This window comes from Monopterus albus, unplaced genomic scaffold (genome assembly GCF_001952655.1).
Source record: "Monopterus albus unplaced genomic scaffold, M_albus_1.0 scaffold96.1, whole genome shotgun sequence".
Taxonomy (NCBI): Eukaryota; Metazoa; Chordata; class Actinopteri; order Synbranchiformes; family Synbranchidae; genus Monopterus; species Monopterus albus.
Window position 1 is genome coordinate 693,173 of NW_018127976.1, and position 17,819 is coordinate 710,991.

At 39.8% G+C, this 17,819-nt stretch overlaps 1 protein-coding gene across 4 annotated transcripts in view; it reads right to left on the bottom strand.

The window, feature by feature from the left end:
• The window catches only part of tdrkh (tudor and KH domain containing), a 25,467-nt gene extending 14,168 nt beyond the window's left edge, over positions 1-11,299 (bottom strand). The window contains exons 1-8 of one of the 4 annotated variants that reach the window (XM_020608973.1): positions 11,178-11,299; positions 4,192-4,349; positions 4,016-4,107; positions 3,401-3,602; positions 2,199-2,338; positions 1,775-2,099; positions 1,482-1,648; positions 1,167-1,342 (exon numbers count right to left, since the gene is read on the bottom strand). In XM_020608973.1, the coding sequence (XP_020464629.1) occupies positions 1,167-1,342; positions 1,482-1,648; positions 1,775-2,099; positions 2,199-2,338; positions 3,401-3,602; positions 4,016-4,107; positions 4,192-4,318 (1,229 nt within the window). In that variant the 5' untranslated portion in view covers positions 4,319-4,349; positions 11,178-11,299. The other 3 variants (XM_020608972.1, XM_020608969.1, XM_020608970.1) reach the window with 3 other exon arrangements.
• Positions 11,300-17,819: the final 6,520 nt, after the last annotated feature.

Here is a 17,819-nt window from a genome sequence, read left to right on the forward strand (position 1 = left end):
TGTGGAGGAAGCTCATTTTGGCCGCCTGTATCCGGGATCTTGCCCTTTCGGTCATGACCCAAAGCTCATGACCATAGGTGAGAGTCGGAACGTAGATCGACCAGTAAATCGAGAGCTTCACCTTACAGCTCAGCTCCTTCTTCACCACAACGGACCGGTACATTGACCGCATTACTGCAGAAGCTGCACTGAACCGCCTGTCAATCTCCTGTTCCATCCTTCCCTCACTCATGAACAAGACCCCAAGATACTTGAACTCCTCCACTTGAGGCAGGAACTCTCCACCAACCTGAAGGGAACAAGGCACCCTTTTCTGAGTGAGAACCATGGCCTCGGACTTGGAGGTGCTGATTCTCATCCCAGCCGCTTCACACTCGGCTGCAAGCCGCCCCAGTGCACGCTGGAGGTCCTGGCTTGATGGAGCCAACAAGACAACGTCATCAGCAAAAAGCAGAGACGAGATCCTGTGGTCCCCAAACCGGTTCCATGTTCATGTTTGTAATTAAATGGTCTTATACTTGTATAGTGCTTTTCTATGGATTGCAACACTAAGAGCTTTCACCCATTCGCACTCCCAAGCACTCACACATCAGTGTCATCACCGGGAGCAACTGGGGGTTCAGTGTCTTGCTCAAGGACACTACGACATGTAGACTGGACAAGCCAGGAATCGAACCACTAATCTTCCATTTAGGAGACGACCCTACAGTATCGACCTCCTGAACCACAGCCACCCCCAAGTGATGTGTATCCAGCTCTGATTTGAACACCTTTGACCTCCTGAACTGCCACACATGCAGATTTCACTGAACACAAGCAACATGCACACAGGAATAACAATAATATCACACAATTTCCTGAAAAACTGCTCAGTTACAACACGTTTCTTCCAGCCTGGCTTGAACAGAAGCTTCAACAAACGTGAAATTGGTTATCTCTCCACTGACCGAAGTATATACTGTATGGGCATTATATTAAGACAGACATGAAAAAAGCAGAATCACACATTAGTCAAAGCTGTAACCACTCGGCCATGAAGCTGCAGACCATCTATCACACTCTTGAGTTTGACTTTTTGTGTCAGAATTTTATACATCTACAATTCAGGATTATAAAATGAATATGTAATTAAAGAAAATGCTGTGGATGTATTAGTGTGTTGTTACCTGATACGACAGAGGGTGTCTCTGGGCAGCTCCCCATTGTCTCCAAAGTCAACATAGTAAAGTTCCACCAGTCCAGATCCCAGGACTCCCAGCACCCTTGCCCTGTTCCATGTGCCGTGGTCTTGGTATGGAGCTGCCACAATATCTCCCACCACAAGGGTCTCCACCCGCTGCTCCTGGAAAACAAAGAAACATTGCCATTTATGCTTTCTTGTACATTACTACTAGTACATTAGTGCATTATTTTGAAAAGTTTCTGTTGATCTGTGCCAAAAAATGACACAAAATATAAAAAACAGTAGGACACGTCCTCACTGCCAGGTCGCCACTGCTGTAGAAGCAGTTCATCTCTTCTGTCAGTTTGTCCAGCTGGAGGGAGCGAACCCCAAGGATCTGGATCCAGAAATGGTTTGGGTTCTCTGACGCAGAAACATACACCTCTAAATGTTCATCTGGCTGGAAGCTCAGGTCTGGACTGGGAACTGGACAACACACACAAAAAAGAAGCTAATAATCACTGTATGATATGACCATGTTCAAAGACAGACTCTAGTGAGACAGTTGCATCATGTCTTTTCAAGACTACACTACAGAGACAGTGAACTAACGTTCAAACTTGGAACCTTCAGAAAGTGAGATTGTGGAGATGCTGCCCTCCTCCTCTTCATTGTTGTCTCTGCTGCTGATTTTCAGCTCCTCCATCTTGTTACAAATAGCTTTTGGTTCTCCTGTGGTTTCATTGGCATAAGCAAGCCCATTTTTCTCTGTCTGGGAGAAGGGGCCATTGTTGTTTAAGCCCACTGGTTCTTCGGTTTTTGTGCTATCAGGCTTCTCATTTACAGCAGTATGGCCACGTTTCTGGCGCAGGGCAGATGACTGAGAAATCTTTTTCCTAACCATTATGTCCTCTCGAACCTTTTCTAGAATCAGCTCCTAAAACCAGATGAGACAAGTTATATTTATTCTACACACCATGCCTAAATAAAAGGACCAGCAACACATGGGTAATCCCAGTGAGTGAATCCAACTCACCTTGGCCTGTTTCACCTCCTGTCTGCTCCCTGTGACTGTAATAGTACCCTTTGCACCTGGACCATGCATCTTCTCTTTGGAACAAACCACTCTGGCCCCTGTGGTCCTGGAGATCAATTTTACACTTTCTCCTCCACGGCCTGCAGCACAGGCACAGAGATACCAAGCAAAAGACTGGAAATATACACACCGCACTAAGCTCCCAGAGTGTTTCATATAGCAGCAGGGTCTCAGTCTAATACAGATCTTAGTCAATGTCACACACAAACAAACCATGTATGGGGCCAAATGTAGACCACTGCTGGCAGCTTTTCATGCAATTTGCTGGCAGTAATAAAAAAATACAGAATCATCCTAATTTGTTCTCATTTCTCACTTTTAACACATTATAAAAAATGTGCAAAAAGAAAGTGTGATTTTAGGTTTAGATGGAGGTTTATTGTCCTGTCTTAATATGTTTGCAGAACTTGACAAGTCTGTCTGACAATGACGGAACTCTGGAGCAAAGTGAATCTGCATGAATGGATGGGTGGAACACTTGAAAGAAAGAAAGAAAGAAAGATGGGTGGAACACTTGTATCAAGTTAAAAACACAAGATCTGACATATCACCTTATACAGTTGATATGGCTGACAGAATGATAAACAGTTATTGGTTGCACTTCCAGCAGATGCAGAGCAACATTATCATTCACTTCCAGTGGTGCTCGTGTCTGCTGATGAATAGAAGTCCAACAGTCATTCTCTTTTTAACTAGAGTTTAGATTCCACCCACTCTAACAAAAACATCTGGCATGTCTATCTGCTGTTTGGTGGACAGGCAGCGTACAGTGGGTTTGTCAGAGCGTTTCCACTGCAAACAGCTGCCTGATGTGGTTGGCACTGGTACTGAAGAGAATGGCTTGCAAACAAAATCAGTGAAATAAAAGAGGCTACAAAAACTGCAGAGTGTACCTGCAGTGTTTGTGATAACCATCTGTGACTAACTGCACTTTTTACAGTGCAGTTAGTCAGCTGATCCACAGTTCATATGATAAAATTGATTAGTGCAGCTTTTAGAACTGAAATAGATTCAGGCTAATGGAAAGTATGAGTCAAATCAATCTGAATGAACATTAGCACAACATTAATGTTGAAAGTAATCACTTGAGACAAATGCAAAACTAGGAATCAATCTGAGCATCCTGATCATTTGACAGCTACCTATTATCCGTCCAAAGGCAGTCTGAGGAACTTCCAAATCCACAGTGACCGGTTCACAGTCTGCGACCAGGTTCTCCAGCATGCAGCGGGCCAGCAAGACTTGCTCCTTAGAGCCCTGCAGCAGGAAACACACATCTGTCTTACATCTGGACTCTCCTGAATAGGATGAAACCCTTACAAGAGCCCCAGACTTCTGGGTCACCTGAAGCAGAAAGACAGCAAGAGAGTAGAGAAATGACTAACATTTTGAAATACAGATGTCTGTAATAAAATAAAACTATATCCAATAAAATGCAGTTATGACACTAATAATGTCATTCATAGTAGTGAGTTGAGCTTAAATAACTTGGTCAGTTATTTCACAAATTGTTTATACATTTTACACAATTTACTCATTTGACTATTATTTCAGGTCTTTTTGTTATTACTTTGTACTTTGGGGTTACACAATTCTGATAATGAAACAAATCATTAGTTGAAAGTCTGTCATATAAACATAAACTTGGCAAAAGGACATGCAACAACCTGAGGTAGCTAACCAATTATACCTATTTCAGCAGTCATTTAATATTGCCTTTGGAAAAAAATATAATTTTCTGGTATTGTAGCACTCACGATATCCATAAAGGTGGCTTGATATCTTCTTATGTTCCTATAAACGTCTACTGGAAGTGTCAACTTTGACACTTCAGTGTTGGGTCCCTGACCTGGTAAGGAAAATTATGGAGGTTGTCAGAAAATAAACAATATTTATCATTTACACACAAATGTCACTGACAGCAGATACTCACTGTTGTTGCTGCTTATGTGGCGATAGACCATGTAGCCCACTGTAGCACCGAGAGAAAGCCCTGCAGCCAAGGCCACCATTTTGCCCGAGCTCAGGGTGCTCTGGTGACCCTCTTTGACTGCGTCCATGACACGCCGTGCACCCAGTGGGATGCTCCACCTAAACGCAGACATGACAAATGTCCTTCCATTGGTACTGGTAGGTCTGTTCTGTACTGTAACTAAAGATTTTCATTCTCCTTCCTATCTACTCCTGTCTATGAGAATTCCTTACAAGATACAAGACCTTTGTAAGCTTTAGAAAAATCAGTGCATCAGCTAGTGTTATGTTCAAGCATCAATGTTGTGTCAGTTTGCTGGCCATCTGTACAATCATGCAGCACAAAAAGAAAGCATGAGCCAGCCATGTTCATATTACAAACCATAGGAAATACCATATTTTGCTGAATTTTGTATTAATGTGTGAATGGGTGGTAGTAGATAATGTCTGCAGCTAACAGACATTAAAAACGAGCCCCTCTGTTAATGCATTCACTTTTTGTTTCACAAACTTAATAGAAAAAATAAAACAGTAATTGTGGCATGTTGCATCTAGAATTTTTTAATTTTGAGTTGAATGCATTCTTCCCTCTATACAGTGCATCCAGAAAGTATTCACAGCTCTTAACTTTTTCCACATTTTGTTATGTGACAGCCTTATTCCAAAATGGATTAAATTAATTATTGTCCTCAAAATTCCACAAACACCCCAAAATGACGTGAAAAAAGTTTGTTTGAAATCTTTGCAAATTTATTAAAAATAAAAAAACGAAAAAAATCACATGTACATAAGTATTCACAGCCTTTGCCATGACAATCAAAATTGAGCTCTGGTGCATCCTGTTTCCAACAATCATCCTTGAGATGTTTCTACAACTTGAGTGGAGACCACCAGTGGGAACTTCACTTGACTGGACATGATTTGGAAAGGCATACAACTGTCTATATAAGGTCCCACAGTTAACAGTGCATGTCAGAGCACAAACCAAACCATGACGTCTGAGGAATTGTCTGTAGATCTCCAAGACAGGACTCTATCAAGGCACAAATCTGGGGAAGGGTACAGAAAAATCTGTGCAGCATTGAAGGTCCCAATGAGCACAGTGGCCTCCATCATCTGTAAATGGAAGAAGTTTGGAACCACCAGAACTCTTCCTAGAGCGGCCTGCCCGGCCATACTGAGCGATCGAGAGAGAAGGGCCTTAGTCAGGGAGGTGACCAAGAGCCCAATGGTCCCTCTGAAAGAGCCCCAACATTTCTGTGGAGAGAGGAGAACCTTCCAGAAGAACAACCAGCTCTGCAACACTCCACCAATCAGGCCTGTATGGTAGAGTGGCCAGATGGAAACCACTCCTCAGTAAAAGGCACATGGCAGCCTGCCTGGAGTTTGCCAAAAGGCACCTGAAGGACTCTCACACCATGAGAAACAAAGCTCTCTGGTCTGATAAAACAAAGATTGAACTCCATCCCTACAGTGAAGCATGGGGTGGTGGCAGTATCATGCTGTTGGGATGTTTTTCAGTGGCAGGAAGTGGGAGACTAGTCAGGATCGAGGGAACGATGACTGCAGCAATATATAGACATCTTTTTTTTCCCGTAAGCTAAAAAATATAGACACATCCTTGATGAAAACCTGTTCTAGATGCTCTGGACCTCAGACTGGGGCAACGGTTCATCTTTCAACAGGACAATGACCCTAAGCACACAGCCAAGATAACAAAGGAGTGGCTACGGATGGTCCTGGAGTGGCCCAGCCAGAGCCTAGACTTTGAACATCTCTGGAGAGATCTGAAAATGGCTGTGCACAGACGCTCCCCATCCAACCTGATGGAGCTTGAGAGGTACTGCAAAGAAGAATGGGAGAAACTGCCCAAAAATAGGTGTGCCAAGCTTGTAGAATCATGCTCAAAACGACTGGAGGCTATAACTGGTGCTAAAGGTGCTTCAACAAAGTATTGAGCAAAGGCTGTGAATACTTGTGTACATGTGATTTTTTTTTTCATACTTTTCATTTTTAAAAAATTTGGGTAGATTTCAAACAAACTTTTTTCACAGTCATTATGGGGTATTGTTTGTATAATTTTGAGGACAATAATGAATTTAATCCATTTTGGAATAACACTGTAACATAACAAAATGTGGAAAAAGTTAAGCGCTGTGAATACTTTCTGGATCCAATGTAAACGTTTCCTGTGCCACAAGCCCAAAGCAGAATATTTCAGCCCCATGCTTAACAGCTGCCGGTGTTCTTTTCATCAAATGCTGCCCCTTTTTTCCCCCCAAGCACACCTTTAGTGACTCAAAGTTTTTAGTCTTCAAAGAGCTCCAGTTTAAATTCATCTGTCCACAGCACTTCTTTCCAAGTAGGTCAAGCTTTTTAAAATGTTCTATTGCACACTTCAGACAATGATTGTCTGTAGAGAGGTTGCAGAGATGACTCTCCCATGTAGACTGTTTGTCCAAGGAATGTAACAGTGCTGTGGCACCCCACCGCTCCTGTGTTTTCAAAATTGTCCTGCAGGTTCTTTGCAGTCATAGCCTCTCTGCCCAATAGACTTGCAGTTTCGTCTGAAGGTTATCTTAGACTTACAGATCCTTTTGTGATTTCCGCAGTTCTCCTTAACTACCACTTTTGAAATTTCAGACAGCTGAAATGCTTTAATATCTTTTCATAGCCCCGTTTTCTAGGAATCAACTGGTTTCATGTTCTGATCCTCAGTCAGTTGCTAAGAGAAGCTCACAGCTGTTGAGTGATAACCACAAAGTTTGAAAAGTAAGAATTTATCAGCTCAAGAAGTGTCAACACGTGACAATTCTGAACCATTCTTGACCTGCCTTACAGGCCCTAATGAGTAAATTAAGGCCGACGAAGTCAATAAAGTTCTAAGACGTCACAAGTAAAAGGGTGCCTTAACTTCTGCACATGCCATGGGTGCTGTTTAAATTTCTTAATTGTTTTTCATTTCATGAAATATAAAATAAGTGCTTTCATATGCGACTGCTCTTTTTAAGGTGCATTTGCCACTGGAGGGGTATTAATATTTTCACTTAAAAAAATCAATAAAATGTGTAATTTACCCAAACCTTTGCATACAGCTGTGCTTCAAAAGATGTTTCTTATTTATGTCATAGTACTGAATTGTGTAATTGTCTTGGTAATACCATACAATACCAAACAACTGACCTGAAAGTCCATTCTTGACCCATGTAACTGTTCAAGCTTTTGATCATATTTCATGACCTTTATCAGCAGATAAAATTTTGCTCAGTTGTCAAAGTATTCTAGATATTCCAGTTTAAAAGTTGTTAGGTATTTTTAGTCAGATAGATATTGGTTAGATACTTTAAGTATTAGAAATGTTTTAGAGCAGACAGGATGTCTAGCTTAGGCTGTTAAATGCTTAGTCATTTTCATGAGTTACTGCAGGATGCTTATGGTCAAGGATAACTAGATAGAAAAAGTGGATGACTGTCAGCAGACAGGATGTTTAATATTATTATTATGACATGTATAACTGTAGCCATAGCCATAATATTTTCTTATGTTTAATGTTAGGACATGTCACTAGAGGTCGTGTTAGAATGTTTTTAGTTACACACCACGTAATCAACAGACATTCACACATTGATTTTTCCTCATGTTTTGGCTACTGCTCGGGGCAGCTGCAGAGCTGTCCCTAGGAATGCCACGGCTTGGCATCTTCTTTGTGAAGTTAGGCCTACATTGCACTACCTGCAGTAATTTTTACAGTGCCTTGCGAAAGTATTCGGCCCCCTTGAACTTTGCGACCTTTTGCCACATTTCAGGCTTCAAACATAAAGATATAAAACTGTAATTTTTTGTGAAGAATCAACAACAAGTGGGACACAATCATGAAGTGGAACGAAATTTATTGGATATTTCAAACTTTTTTAACAAATAAAAAACTGAATAATTGGGCGTGCAAAATTATTCAGCCCCTTTACTTTCAGTGCAGCAAACTCTCTCCAGAAGTTCAGTGAGGATCTCTGAATGATCCAATGTTGACCTAAATGACTAATGATGATAAATAGAATCCACCTGTGTGTAATCAAGTCTCCGTATAAATGCACCTGCACTGTGATAGTCTCAGAGGTCTGTTTAAAGCGCAGAGAGCATCATGAAGAACAAGGAACACACCAGGCAGGTCCGAGATACTGTTGTGGAGAAGTTTAAAGCCGGATTTGGATACAAAAAGATTTCCCAAGCTTTAAACATCCCAAGGAGCACTGTGCAAGTGATAATATTGAAATGGAAGGAGTATCAGACCACTGCAAATCTACCAAGACCTGGCCGTCCCTCTAAACTTTCAGCTCATACAAGGAGAAGACTGATCAGAGATGCAGCCAAGAGGCCCATGATCACTCTGGATGAACTGCAGAGATCTACAGCTGAGGTGGGAGACTCTGTCCATAGGACAACAATCAGTCGTATACTGCACAAATCTGGCCTTTATGGAAGAGTGGCAAGAAGAAAGCCATTTCTTAAAGATATCCATAAAAAGTGTCGTTTAAAGTTTGCCACAAGCCACCTGGGAGACGCACCAAACATGTGGAAGAAGGTGCTCTGGTCAGATGAAACCAAAATCGAACTTTTTGGCAACAATGCAAAACGTTATGTTTGGCGTAAAAGCAACACAGCTCATCACCCTGAACACACCATCCCCTCTGTCAAACATGGTGGTGGCAGCATCATTGTTTGGGCCTGCTTTTCTTCAGCAGGGACAGGGAAGATGGTTAAACTTGATGGGAAGATGGATGGAGCCAAATACAGGACCATTCTGGAAGGAAACCTGATGGAGTCTGCAAAAGACCTGAGACTGGGACGGAGATTTGTCTTCCAACAAGACAATGATCCAAAACATAAAGCAAAATCTACAATGGAATGGTTCACAAATAAACATATCCAGGTGTTAGAATGGCCAAGTCAAAGTCCAGACCTGAATCCAATCGAGAATCTGTGGAAAACTGCTGTTCACAAACGCTCTCCATCCAACCTCACTGAGCTCGAGCTGTTTTGCAAGGAGGCATGGGCAAAAATTTCAGTCTCTCGATGTGCAAAACTGATAGAGACATACCCCAAGTGACTTACAGCTGTAATCGCAGCAAAAGGTGGCGCTACAACGTATTAACTTAAGGGGGTTGAATAATTTTGCACGCCCAATTTTTCAGTTTTTTTATTTGTTAAAAAAGTTTGACATATCCAATAAATTTCGTTCCACTTCATGATTGTGTCCCACTTGTTGTTGATTCTTCACAAAAAATTACAGTTTTATATCTTTATGTTTGAAGCCTGAAATGTGGCAAAAGGTCGCAAAGTTCAAGGGGGCCGAATACTTTCGCAAGGCACTGTACTTGGACTGCCTCGTCTCTCAGAGTTAGCATGGTAAAAAGAACCGATTGCAACAAAGTATTCTGACCTTTAGCAACATGGACTCTCAATTAATTCAAAGTTCATTCTTGGTCTTAAAAACAATAGTTGAGAAATTATTTTCAATCAACAGTTGCCACCTGGAGGCTGTATGTCTCTGCCAACCAGTCAGGTTGCAGATGTAATGAGATCCCCTCCAGGGATTCCTGAGATATTGCACTGATAAAAATTGGACAGATGTTAGTTCAGTGTGACCTTAACCTTTGGCCAGAAAATGTGATCAGTTCATCCCAGAATCCAAGTGGACATCTGTGACACATATGAAGAAATCCCCTGAAGGAGTTCGAGATATCGCGATTACAACACACCAGCTGTCATCGGTGCAGAGCCATAAATAACATCCACTACTGGTGAAGACCAGTCTGTCACATGAACGCTCCAGAACAGGTGCTAAATGGACCTTGAAATTTTCTTCTCAGCACATCATTACTATGTAATAGTCAACTGAAGTGCAATACTCAAATCCTGGGGTAAAATGCATGGTTAATATGCACGCATGTAAATTCTGTTCTTGATTATTCAAATACTTGATTCTGTCTATTTTTTGAGTACTTGGAATTTATTTATCAGGATGTGTGTGCGGTGCTTGTTCTCATGGTGTGATGTTTGTTCTCCATTGCTGCTGAAACACTGAAATTACCCCATTGAGGGATCAATAAAGTACCTACCTACCTAGTAGTATAGATGAAACCAAACGTTTCTTTTAGCCAAACCCATTTCCAAATAAGGTTATCTTATTATATTGTTATCTCATAGACTCAAGAATACATCCAATACACATTTTGTGGCCGCATTTCGACCCCATCTTTTTCCACAACACATTCCGTTTTCTTTTCCACTTCTATGTAATTAAAGTTTTTCCAAATGTAGTTTCTTCTTTTTCTTCCAATGACAAACCCCGGCTGGCTGGCCATCAGTCCCTTTCTCTGTGTCACACTTAACTCTGTTGTCTTCTAAATAAAGCCGCGAGTGTGGCTTAAAGAAGTGCGTCTGCGCAGTGCGACCTGATGCGGCCCCTGAAGCAAGACACAGGAAACATAAACACTGCAAAATAATAATAATAACGCGACTAAACGAGACGAAATAACGTTAAAAGATTTCCTTTCGTCACATTTTGGTCAACGAAAATGGAGACATTTTAGCATAATTTTTATTTTGTAAACCACATTTAGTCTCGTTTTTTTCGTCAACAATGTTGCATTATACATTTATAGTCATCGTCGCATGACCAGCATTGTCGTTGCGTCTTGTGTCGTTTTCGTCACGCGATAAAGGTTCGTTGACGACGAATATTTAGTCATAATTTTCGTTGACGAATGTCAACACTAGAACTGTTACACCGACTGCACTTGCAGTCTCCCCCAAGCTAGCACTTGCTAGCTGCTAGTTGACACGTGCAAGTACTTCAAACACTGAAAAGGGAAGCGCACATACCCAATACAAGCTGTGTGTTTCTATCGTAAATCAAGACCAACACTAAAGTACATGTTAAACACTTACAAACAGACCTTCGCTCTATTTGTAGCCAACCCTGTTTACTGCAGCCCGCTACTCCTCTTCTTCTTCTTCGGTTGTTTAATGGCGGTTGGCAAACAGCTTTAGGTGTATTACCACCACCTTCTAAACTGAAGTGTGAATCAGAACGGCCACTACCTATTACTATAACAAAATAACCTTGCTCAGTTCACATTATATTGTCTTGCTTATGTTAGGTTATTTCTTAGTTAGATAGATATGGATTAGAGATCTGTTGTATTAGAAGATGTTTAGTGCAGACAGGGTGACTAGTTTGATGTAACTATTAGCCTGCAGTAAAATTGCAGGCACGCCAAGGTTACAGGAAAAGAGCTTTTAGGGTCAACTGTAATGCTAGTCTTAATATTTGTCTTAAAGTGTAAGGTTATGTCCCATTGTTTAGATACACACCACGAAAACAACAGTCACGCACCTTGACTTTGCCTCATGTTTTGGCTAAACGACAGAGCAGCTGCAAAGCTTGCTTATCGGGTGGCGTCACGGTTTGACGCCCCTTGTAGCATGGGCTAGCCCAAAAATGATTAATATTATATAGGTTGTTGGGTCCAGACATCTTCAGCTTTTCTGCTGCCTGCGCGCAGGCAGAGGGGTGAGAGAGCTCTGGACGTGTACTGTGAATTTTACCTGTGATCCTCTGAATAAACCAGCACGGTTATTTTTTATAAAATCTAAAGCAGTCTCTTTCGTCTCATTGAGAGTTCCTGGTTTGAAAGAACCGGAAGAAGCTACACAGAAATAATAGCTTATACTTAGCCCTGTACTCTCTAAAAAACTAAGAAGTGCTCTGTACCCTATATCCCCTGAGCTCCCCCCAACACCTCCGTTAAAGTTCATTGGAACTGTATTTTTAAATAACTCATAAAACATGTTCCAGTTTCTCTTCTTCATGTTTTTGGCGGTTGGCAAACAACGTTAGGTGCATTCCCGCCCCCTTCTGAGTAGGAGTGTCCGTCAAGATAATCTAAATACCAGACTTTCATATTCAATGTATTAACCTGCTACCCCACATATCCCCCAAGAAAGAAAAAAAATACCCCCAAAACATTTTCACGGTATGATAACCATCTCAGAAAATATTATGGTTTCATGGTATTACAGTATATGGTTTTACACAATTACTATTATCAGTTACAACCACCCTTAAAAGAATGAAAAAAATTGTCTTTTTCTATTGCAAGTGACGGTTCACTCCCTTTCTTCCGTTAAAGGGAGTTTTTCCTCCCCCACTGCAGCCAAATGCTTGCTTTTGTTTTCCTCTATAGTAATAGTGATAATATCAAGTCTAGCCCTTACTTTGTAAAGTGTCCTGAGATGACTTCTGTCATGATTTGGCGCTATACAAATAAAATTTGAATTTGAGTTCACTGAGCTGGACTGCAGCTAGATTGACCCTAAAAAATAAACAAAATTATAAACATGATAAAGAAAATAACTGTTATATAACTAAAGCATGTTAGTTTGCATCTTAGCACCAGTAGTAAAGGAAGTATTCACATCCTTTACTTAAAGTACTAATATCACACTCTAAAAGTAGCCTACTCTGTTACAAGTAAAAGTCCTGTCTTGAAAATGTTAAGTAAAATTATGTATTATCATGAAAATGTACTTAAAGTTTTAAAAGTATTAGTCGGCTACTCAATGCAGAAAGATGTTATACTGTATTGTATATCCTATACTGTTATACTATTATATATTAGGCATTACATTAACAGCCTGTCACTCATGCAGTGATGTACCAGCATGACTTGACTGCTGTGGTCAGTTGAGGTGGAGCTCTGCTGTAGTAGTGTGTATCCAAGTGCAACTACTTAAGTCAGAGATTAGAGAACCAACAGACAAAGAAGATTTTTTTTTCAGCGCATTTTATAACCAGTATTTTTGTCTGGGACTTGATGTTATAAACAGGATGTGTACTTTGACCTGTACATAATGAATCAGTGAAATCTGAACACAAACATGAAAGACATTTTCAACTTGGGGCGATTTAGTTTCTGACATCCATCACAAATAAAACCCATAAATCCGCTTAGAAACCATAGAAAAAAAGATGTGCTTTCTTTATAACAGCAGAATTATCCTAAGGACTATCATATTTGTTTTCTTCAGTATCAAAGTATTACATCGATAATTGTCAGTACACTGAATAATACTAAATAGGGACCGAGTTGATTACACTCAATTTTTCAAAATTGAAGAACTAAGAGAAAAAAAAGCCATGGTCACTCTGCAGCATAACTTCTTGTAAAAGTTATCCAAAAGAGGTGCTAACATCACTTAACATAAACTTGACAGCAGAGTAACTCATTTGATTGACTGGTGATGTGCATTACATTTATTTGGTTGGATAGCAATTTGAACCGAGTTTCCTGAGTGAAGTTATGTTATAGCTATTACAGCCTATTGTATCAACCTTTAGGCGAGCTACTTGAAAACAGGGTGTGAGCTACCGGTATCTTACAGGAGACTTATTGGAAACCCCTGCTGAAACGGCACACTTGCCCTTATGGGGACATACAGCTGCATATCATCAACATAGTAGTGGGATGAATTTCAAAACTTACATTCTTCAATTTTATTAACATCCCAAATATTTAAAAAGCCCATGGCATGCTTTTCCTTGTTTTCTGAATTATCTACAATTTTACTATGGTGAATCATCATCTTAAACATGACCTAAAGCTTAAAAGAAAAAAAAGGAAAAGAGATGTATATATGTTCTAGTATTTCTATGCGAGTGTTTGGCCTTGATCAAAACATCCATATGAACTGCAGAGTTAGTAGATGCCTACATAAAGAACGGTTAAAAAGTAATGCCTGCAACAAAGTCACAAATAATTTGACAGTAAATTGTTTCCATACTATGTATGTCAGTTTATGTTTCCATATGCATAGAGTGAAGAGACTATGTGACCAGTCTCTTTCTCTTGCTTAGATGATTACTTCAGACAGTGTGCATATGTGCAACATGCCTCCAGTCAACCAGTCATACAGTCTACTCTTCATCTAACTAGTTGCTCAGGCAGGCTACCCTTTTAACATTTTCAGATGGAGCTGACCTCTGCTTCTGCACAATGTGGCCCGCCAAAGAGAACAGTGAACTTGCCATTCAGCACACCAGGTGAAATCTCCTTGATCATTGTATTATCCTCGTTTGACGTGACCTTAACACACACAGCCAGGTACCCATCTGTACTGCAATTACGGGAAGAAGTTGGGGTTAAACTTGGTCATATGAATAATTTGTGCTAAAAATAGTAATGTGTTAAATTGTCCAGATTAATTGAATATATTAACAACCCTATTTGATACTGAATTATATGAAAATATTTTAAAAATATTACAAATAAAACATTTATTAACATGACATAATTACTACATAAATTTGCTAAAGGTCCTGAACATGGACACTTAAAAAAAAAAAAAAAACTAAATATACATTTATACAGCTTGTGAACAACTACATTATAGTCCATTAGCCCACACCTCACCCTTCAAATCCACTAACAGAGGCTTCAGCTCCTAGCATCAGAATGCCTTGTATCAGCTTTGAAGATTGCACCACAGGCCTGATAACATACAGTGTGAAGTCTATGCTGTTCTGAACAAAACAGCAGAACTAAAGAAAACATGTACACTAATTAAGACGGAGCATTCACTTATTCATGCAGTATAGACCAAATGGTTGTTACGATATAAAGCAGTAAAGTACAGAACAAGGCAATCAAATAATAAAAATCAAGCATTTTCTTGCATTGTAAGGTTTGTCTTAAAACTAGCTTCAGTAGTTTCATGCCTACTAGTCTGTCCATCCAGGAAGTGATCACAAGCATTTTTTGTGCCATAATCCAGACAATTAAACTGTGCTTTTGTACTTCTTCTCATATAACTCCAGTTTAAAATTATAACTTAAACAAGAACTTGTGGCTATGGAGTAACTAAACTAAACACTATGGTTGTTTTTGGCGGCCTGTTTTCATTTTAGTTTTAGTCTAGTCTTTGTGTGAAGCTGTCATTTTAGTTTTTATTAGTTTTAGTCACATTCATACTCTTTTTAGTCTAGTCTAGTTTTAGTTGACGAAAACTGATGACACTTTAGTCTAGTTTTAGTCAATGAAAATTGTATTTTAGTCTCTTTTTAGTAAAGCAAATCTATTTAACCCAGTCTGTAATGCCTTTGGTTAAGATATAAGTTAAATAGTTAGAATCTTGGTTTGAAAAAACTCATCAGAGTGAGAGGTCTTCACGCTGTGTATCCATGGGATTGTGAAAAAATATAGAGTGAGAGCTCTCACCAGAGTTAGAAGATCTTGGACGTCTTTGTTGAAGGGAGAAATTAACAGTTTCTCGGTATTTCCAAACTTTTCTTAGACTCATTATTCTTCTCCTAGTGCTTGTGCTTGTGGAATTCTATGTCTTTGTAAGTAGTGCTGTATTAAGTAAGCTTTTTCTGTTATAGTAATTGCTGTCATTTTACGTGTTGTGTTTCCGTGTGCTAATTGCAGTTGTTTTGATGTTTCACGTAGCAACGTCATGTATGCTAATTTGTTTTTTGCATGATTCTGTTTACAGTTACAATATAATAAGGAATGATAAGGATAAACTCCATTTGAAAAGAAAAGAAAGCCTTGTGTGGAGCATCAACCCTTTTATTTGTTCGCTGGCTGTCTAGTGTCACGAAAGTAGGCGTGTATCGAGGACAGCACACAGTCAATAGAGTATACAGTAAGTACCTAGTAGTATAGATGAAACCAAGTTTCTTTTAGTCAAACCCATTTCAAACAAGGTTATCTTATTATATTATTGTTACCTTATAGACTCAAGAGTACATCCAATAAACATTTTGTGGCCACATTTCTCCCCATCTTTTTCCACAACAAATTCCGTTTTCTTTTCCACTTCTATGTAATTAAAGTTTTTCCAAATGTCGTTTCTTCTTTTTCTCCCAATGACGAACCCCGGCTGGCCGGCCATCGATCTCTTTCTCTGTGTCACACTTAACTCTGTTGTCGTCTTCTCAATAATGCCGCGAGTGGTGGTTAAAGAAGTGACGTCGCCTGCGTCTGCGCAGTGCGACGCGTCTGATGCGGCCCCTGAAGCGAGACACAGGAAACAAATACTGCAAAATAATAATAATAATAACACGACTAAACTAGACGAAATAACGTTATAACATTTCGTCTCGTTTTTTATGGTCAACAATATCGCATTATATATTTAATTATAGTCATCGTCACATGACCAGCATTTGTGTTGCGTCTCGTCTCCGTCACGTGATAAAGTTTCGTTGACGACGATATTTAGTCATAATTTTCGTTGACGAAAGCAACACTACTAAGCACACAGAGAAAAGCAAGTATACAGATTAACCAAGACCACAGCCAGGATTTGAGATACTGAGGTCACAAGTCCCCCACCCCAAAACAAAGTCAGCAAAATGTTAATAAAAAAAATCTATTAACTGTTCATTTCACTGTTCAACCCACCTGTCAACAAACCAGGTGAATCCAGCAGGTCTGTGCAAGAAGAAGATCAACTGCTGGAGATCGCAAATGACGGCGGCCTTAAAAGCATGTTCGAGACAACAACTCTGTCGGTGTTCTGGATTAAAGTCATGACAGAATACCCTGAGACACTGAAACGAGTGCTGGGGCTCAGGGCTCCCATTGATTTAGCGTTATGGGGAATAAAAAATTTCAATACAGTGGATTCACGTTTATTATTATATTAACAATATAAACAATCTACGTAACCCCCCCCTTCCCCGGGCCGCGGTCAAATTGTCAAGCGTTGACCGGTCCGCAGTGATAAAAAGGTTGGGGACCACTGATGTACAGTAATTGAAAAAGTTTGGAATAAAGGTGAGTGACTGAGGGGAAAATATTTTAAAGCCTGAGGCAAACTGGCAATGTGCAATAGGTAAATGTGACTTCATTCCAGCATAATAAATTTATATTTTTTTAAAAGTCCTATTAATTTCATTGTTCAATACTTGTAAATACAGATGGTGTTTAGTTCTGAAGAAATTCACTACCAAGAAATATTACTTACCCACTTACATACAGCAGCAATATTAAAATCACATCCATCTGAAATAATGGTAGTACCTCACAGAAGACTGATCTGACTGAAAAAGACTAGTGATACAGACATCTGCTGCTGAGGGTGCACATTCACTGTACAAATTTAAAAGCCTGATCAAAGCAGAAAAAACATGAAAGATACAAATTAATGTGGACACCTGAAAATGATACTAAAAGAAAATTTAATAACTGGAGTATGCTGGTCAGTAGATCAAATATGAAAATCTGGGGTAATTTAACAAATCTGACAGTATCCTGAGCACCTCTCTGCTGAGGTATTGAGAGACAAAACAGTTGAAAGGCCAAGAAAGAAGGCAACGGAATGATATGAAGCACCTTTCAGAAGACTCTGGTATGTCAGGACACCAGAATGAATATTGTTACTGTATATAATATGCAGTAAACCCATCACTTGACAAAGTACTATTAAGGTCATTGCACAGTCAGCTGTGAGGGTTCAAAGTAAAATGCTGGCACATTATTCTGTTTTTACACACACACACACACACACACACACACACATATA